At 43.4% G+C, this 7083-nt stretch overlaps 1 protein-coding gene across 3 annotated transcripts in view; it reads right to left on the minus strand.

Moving 5' to 3' along the window:
* The window catches only part of PANK3 (pantothenate kinase 3), a 31495-nt gene extending 25243 nt beyond the window's left edge, over positions 1–6252 (minus strand). For all 3 annotated transcript variants that reach the window (XM_023551327.2, XM_023551321.2, XM_003404878.4), the window contains exon 1: positions 6100–6252. In XM_023551327.2, coding sequence (XP_023407095.1) covers positions 6100–6127 — 28 coding nt within the window. In that variant the 5' untranslated portion in view covers positions 6128–6252. The remainder of the gene's footprint in view (positions 1–6099) is intronic.
* Positions 6253–7083: the final 831 nt, after the last annotated feature.

The raw sequence follows: 7083 nt of genomic DNA on the forward strand, positions 1-7083 counted from the left end.
ACAGGTGAGAACAGATAGAAATATCTATACCGAGACCAAACCCATTGCCACTGAGTCGATTCCGACTCATAGCGACCCTACAGGACAGAGTAGAACTGCCCCACAGTTTCCAAGGAGCACCTCGTGGATTTGAACTGCCAACCTCTTGGTTAGCAGCCGTAGCACTTAACCACTATGCCACCAGGGTTTCTAGAAGTATCTATCGGTAGATGTAAATACAAACGTTGAGTGCAGGTACATATATTCACTGAAGATACAAATACTCCTCAGACATAACCAAACACCTTCAAAGATTGATTTTTTGGGTCTGCAGGCTTAGGACTATAGTCTCATGGAACTCAGTTAACTGGCATTAACACAGTTCACAAAAATCATGATCTGCATCCTAGCGGAATAGCATCTGGGGTCTTAAAAGCTTGCGAGAGGCCATGTGAGGCAAAACTTTGGGTCTTTACTCGTCAGGAGCAATACAGTAAGCAGGTAACCAAAAGCTCAGAGAAGAAACAAGTCTACATGAGGTAACAACCTCATCTGCCCTGAGACCAGAAGAACTAGATGGTGCCCAGCTATCACAACTGACCCTTCTGACTGGAGTCTCACAATAGTTTAATGGATAGAATGGGAGGAAAAATATGGAACAAAACTCAAATTCTTATACATGTATTAAGAAAAAAAAAGGGCCAGACAAATTGGAAGAGTAGACAGAGGACTCCCTGAGACTGTTACCCTGAGGCACTTTTTAAACCTAGAGCCTATCCTCTAAGACCATCTTTTAGAGGAAAGGCAGTGGCACACAAAAGTGACCTACTTAAAAACCATCAGTATAGACCAAAAGGTCAACAATTAGTCAAAAACAAAGAAGGGGGCAGGGAACTTAGAGTACTGGAAAAAGAAGAGAACACAAAGAGAATGTTGACACATTGTTGAGGCTGGCAGCTTGCCTGCCATCCTGAGTAGACAAGAGGCTATGGGTACCATTCTCCGCAAAAAAAAAAAAAACTAACACCCCCCCTCCCCCTCAAGCTATCTCCTTATTGGTTATGTTTTGACCCTAGATGGGAAAAACAAGAGACTGGGGTCACAGGACCAGATAAAACTGGCAAGAACCAGGTCTGGCCCACTTGACAAGTGCAGTACCAGCAACTGTGCCCTTTAGATGACTTACTGACTTCAGAGGCACACCCCCATCTACACCTGGATGTAGGCAAAATGTCATCTCCGTGGCTCCCTTTTCAGACTGAGCAGGGGCCGGACCACCCCAGGAATGCCTTTTCGGGCCAGGCCGCAAACTGACCTTGCCTTAAGGCATTTCAAAGGCCCCAGACCCAACTTACTTTACCCATATAAACCCCGAGATGCTGCTGAAGGAGCCATCCCAGTGTGCTCCTTTACTCGGCCAACTAAATAAAGCTTCTTTTGCTTTCATCTGCTTCATGCCTTTGTAGCCACACAGAGCAGTCCAGTTACACTGTGATAAATGTAACTAATGTCACTGAACAATTTGTGTTGAAATGATCAAACAGGAACCTAACTTCGCTGTGTAAACTTTCACCAAAAACCCAATATTTAAAAATAATTTTTTAAACCTGTGTGACACACTTTTTTGTATTTTGGACCAGATACAGGTATAAACATACCGTAAATTGGAAAGACTATGTGATTTTCCTCAAGAGTGTAGGTTTCTTAAAATCAACGTTTAAAAAGCCTGAAACTAATCGCATACCTGGCTTGTTAGATCTATCTGTTCTTTTCGTGCTGTCTGTTCTCAAGTAAAGGTTAACTTAGAGATGCTATACTGCAGATGGTAAATTTCTCAGTAATCATAATATGCAAACTAAAAAATTACATGCCCTTCTGGTGGCACAGTAGTTAAAGTGCTCAGCTGCTAACTAAAAGGTCAGCGGTTCAAATTCACCAGTCTCTCCCTGGAAACCCTATGGGGCAGCTCTACTCTGTTCCATAGGGTCACTATGAGTCAGAATTGACTCAATGGCAACCAGTTTTCCATTTCTAGCAGGTATCAATTATGACAATTTACTTATTAAAATCAAGAAGGTAGGGACTGAATGAAAGAGCTCAGTCTTGCTAATGGCTCCAAACAAATTAAAAGGGGGAGGGGGGAGGGCTTGATAATAGCCACCTTTTTTTTTTTTTCCCCAACTCAGCAGGGTTCTGGAACTCATTTCCTTATGCCAGAGAAATAATCACCATTTCAAAAGTGCAGGGGAGGCAACAAGAACACAGAGGACACAAATTCTTAACTACAGTCGACTCACATCATTTAGCAAGTGGTGTTAATTACCAACTTTTACATTTTCCAGTGTATTAAAAAATACACACGCTTGTTATTTTGTCACACTTAGAGGGTGTTGAGAGAGTGCACAAACCAGAGAGTGAGAAAGCATGCAAGCGAGCAAACGTGTATGAAACACAAACTTTATTTATGTGCAATGAAAAAACCTGTTGCCCTCCAGTCAATTCCGACTCACAGTGACCCTACAGGACAGAGCAGAATTGCCCCATAGGTTTTCCAAGGAGCGGCTGGTGGATTCAAACTGCTGACCTTTTGGTTAGGAGCCAAGCTCTGAACCACTGCGCCACCAGAGCTTAATAATTCCACGTGGTAAGAAAAATACCAGTTTCTTAAGAAATCACTCAAGTATCTAAATTTATAGCTTTGTTGTTTCTAGCCAAGGAACAGGTTAAAAGTAGGTCACCAGTGCATAAGAGCCTACTTACCGCATAATTTAACACCTATTCCTACTCTTTTGCGAATAAAACATTCCACTCCCACGATGAAAATATTAAGCAAAACACACATTTATAAAAACAAAATAGAGCAAAACACACTTCCCATTAATACAAGTGCTAAAGTACTTTGATGACAAATACACAGTACATTCTCCAGATAAATAATTTCCTAGAATCTCTCATGACCTGAGTATGTGGCCTTCAACAAAATAATAGCTATTCTATTTCTCACCTGGTCCTATGAAAGCTGCCATCAGTTCCCCCATATGTAACAAAAACATCCCAAATAACCACAGAATAGTTTTACCAAGAATCACCTTCCTTACCAGGTCGATTATATATTTAAAAGTGGAAACGTGCATGTCCAATGACCTTTTTCAATGTTTAGACAGAAGATACTTAGTCTCAAGGTCAGACTGTTGAATTTCTAACAAAGTGTGTTATAAATTTGATATCTTGCTAAATGCTGGTAAGGAGGTGGGGGAGCAACGCTAAAGAGCTATTAATTTCTACTGACACCATACAGATTTAAGCCAAAAAGGACTCTATGCCAAATTAGGATTTCTTTAATTGTTCTTTAGGAATAAAGAGAAATGAAATGCTGAAAATCTTCCTAACATATAGAAGGTTATTTTAAGGAATAAAATTCTAGAATGGAGATTGTGTACTGTTAAATTCCAGATACGCTTCAGGTTCATGGATAAAAGACATTTCAGTCTTTCCAATTATCATTACAAAAAAAAAATGCTGTTTTGAAACAGACTAAATAACCATCTTCGTATCTTTAATACTACATTTAGAAGAGCTTTGGATAAATTTCTCTTCTTTAGTAAATTAGTTACATCTAAGAGGCACTATCTTAGAAACCAACACCTCCAAATGCACTTTATTACCTGCTGTAAGAATGGAGGCAATATTTCTTAAAGTGTTAAAATTTAAGTAATTCACTTTGCAAACAGGCCAAGTTATACAGAAGCAAGCTACACATACATGTTCTGCTTCTCTCTGGTCTTGACAAAGATTTAAGTATCTTACTGATTGGTTTAGCAAACCCAATGCCGTAGAGTCAATTCCGACTCATAGCGACCCTATCGGACAGAGTGGAACCACCCAAAAGAGTTTCCAAGGAGGCCTGGCGGATTCAAACTGCCGTCCTCGTCCTCTTGGTTAGCAGCCGTAGCACTTAACTACTACGCCACCAGGGTTTCCTGGGTTAGCAAAGAAGGCTCAAAACCCTACAAAACATCAAGTTAAAAATATATACATACCTCAGTGGTTTTGTAGTGGTTAAGAGCTATGGCTGATAAGCAAAAGGCTGGCAGTTCAAATCTACCAGGCACTCCTTGGAAACTCTGTGGGGCAGTTCTACTCTGTCCTAAAGAGTTGCTATGAGTCAGAGCTGACTCAATGAATGGGTTTGGTTTGGGTTTTATCTTGTTAATCAAGTTACATGTCATATAGGTAAGGAGAGCATAGGCTAAAAAACCTATAAAAGTACTCAAGAACAAAACAAGTAGGCATACTTAACTAACACGAATAGCTTATAAAAACTTAGAAATACTTTCCAGGACAGTTCATGGTTGAGATAGCCTTTTCTCCCACCCTCAAAACACAAGATGCTCTTTATTTTCACTATGAAGAATTAATTAAATAGGCAATAAAGTCTTCATTCGATATTTACATAAGAAATTTGAAATGTTGTTTTAGACTTATAAATCATTAACTGACCAGTGTTTTCAACATGATCCTAAGATTAATGATCTCACAATGTACCACTATGTAGAAGCAACACAAAAGTGTTTATATTATGAACTCTGAATAATATTTTCTGAAACATCTTTGACAGATCTGGTATCAACACCTGATTATTAGTTCACCCATATCGAAGAAACCAAATCGCGACCATGGCACAAAGAAAGTAACACCATGAAAGTCAGAACATGAGCTTGTCATAAACTCATTCAGCTAAATGCAAATTCTTAGAGAAAAATAAATGCATTGAGGGAAGATATCCACGTGTTCTACACTGTCACACCTGCTCAAAATACGTGTTCAATTCAGTAACTAATTTTCGAGTCTTTGAACTATTAGAACTCTTCAGCTATCACAAGAAATCATGATAAAAAAAAAATTTTTTTTCGATAGCAGAAAAAACTACCTAATTGGAAAGTTTGTTTCCCTAAGTACTTAGACTATGCCCTACGGATGCAGGAGAAAGATCATTGGACTATGAGCCTCAACAGTACAGGGGTCGTGTAGCCTTGGCAAAGTTACTGTGGAGCTCAATAAATTGGATTTCCTCAACTGTAAAATGAAGACCAAACAATGAACAGTTTTCAGAGTGCTTTAACATGCTGTTTTACAAGAACCCAGATGGACAGGTAGGGGCGTCATGTCAGTGCCCCATTTTACAGCTGGAGATTTCTTAGAACTGTTGGAAAGATCACATGAGACACTGTATATGAAAAGACTATAAAATCTGTAAAGTATCAACACAACTCTAAGATACAAGCATGAATGCCCAAATCCCTCATTGTTCTCAAAGACTGAACTTGTAATATGAAAATCGCAATGGCTGGTGATTAAGTAAAGTATTTGCAGGAATAAGAGGTTTTTTAAAGGACGCAAATGAAAACTGATCTGCTTTCTTAGAACACGCTAATAATGTTTTTAAGAAAAATACATACAGAGAATCGCAGAAAATTCTCTATGGGTATTCACCAAAATAGGAATAGTGGTTGGCTCCAGGTGGCGGGAATGCGGGTGATTTTTATATATTTTATCTGCGTTTTCTAAAACATGAACTAGTTCTTCAAAATAAAAATAAGCCAAAGCAATTATCAACTGGCCGGTAACAAGCACGTGCGTTTAAAAGCTCCGACTGTAACTACAGTGACAACTCCCAGAATCCACGGGGATTTCAAGGACACAGGGAGGAAGCCTGCAAATCAGTAAAAACGGTGTAAATTGCCCCCCGCTCACCTGACAGCCATAACCACCAATTTTCAATTAGATTTCTGAGGAAGACGGGAGAGAGATTTAGTATCTCCAGTCTTGTGTGGCAAAACCCGGATCAAAAACTCCCTCTCACACCTCCCAGATGTCGAGAAGGAAGTACGGGAAAGGGCTCTGGGGGAGGGCGCCGCAAGCGTTCTTCAGGCATGTATGGGGGGTTGGGGAGGACGCCTCGAACCCGGGACTGAAATGGTCCCTCCGCCCCCGTTCTGTGCTAAGCGCGGGCAAGCAGCGACGGGCTACGAACCCGGCCGCTCCGCCAAAAGACTCTCAGACGGGGCCCAGGGGATACTCTCCCAACCCGGCGAGCCCAAGCCCAAGCCCCCATCTTACAGGGTTTCTTGGCATCCTTGATCTTCATGGCGTCGGCGTGAGGGGCAAGGGAGCAGCTTCGACTACAGCGCTCGGCAGGCAGTGGCAGCGACTCCGGAGGTGCCGGGGCCGCGCGTTAAGACCCGGCCAGTTCCTCCCCTCAGGCCAGGCGGGGCGGGCCCGGGGCGGGGCGGCGGCGCTTGAGGCGACGCCTGGCCCGGGGCAGCCCCCACCCCCGCCAGGGGCGGCCGGGACCGAGCGAGCTGGGGAAGGCCGCCGGCCTCGCCGCTCCGGGGCCCCCCCGCAGCTGCTCCAAACAAAGGGCCCCGGTCCCTGGAGCCGCCGCCGCCACCGCCGCCGCACTGAGAAGTAGACCGCCCAGGCCGAGCGCCCACGTGACGCGAGCCCCGGTCCCTCCGCTCTCCACTGGCTGCTGGGGATTGTAGTTCTCCGAGTCGTGAGGCCCTGCTCTCTGGCTGCAGCTGTATATGTGGACTACAAAACCCAGGATGCATCGCGATTCCTCATCTGCGGCCCCTCCGTTTCCGGCGATCGCCTCAGAGTGGGCCCAGAGATAAGTGGGCGGGGCCTTAATCACGCCAGCGAGATGGTGACCAATGGTGGCTGAGGTGGGCGGGCTGGGGAAGTCGAGAGCTCAGGCCTCGCCCGGTGGCGGAAAGAGAAGGGGGTGGGCAGTGTCTGCTGTCCTGCGATGGCTGTTTTATCAGTAGCAGGCTTCCTCCTGAGGCGAAAAGACTGGTTATTGTGCCATGGGAAGCGCTAAATTCAGGGTCCTAGACCCGTCCTTTTGCATTGACTCTTAAGTACTTTCGTGAATTAAAGACATTCACAAAAGAATCCCCTTCCTTAATAGAGGGGTTGGCATGATGATGATGATGATAACGACAATAACAAAAAGGACAATACAATTAGTAGGTAACATTTATTGAGTGCCATGTGCCAGGCACTCTGCTAAGCACTTTTCGTGAGTTATTCAGAAACTTT

The sequence above is a fragment of the Loxodonta africana genome, chromosome 2, assembly GCF_030014295.1.
Source record: "Loxodonta africana isolate mLoxAfr1 chromosome 2, mLoxAfr1.hap2, whole genome shotgun sequence".
NCBI classification, from domain to species: domain Eukaryota; kingdom Metazoa; phylum Chordata; class Mammalia; order Proboscidea; family Elephantidae; genus Loxodonta; species Loxodonta africana.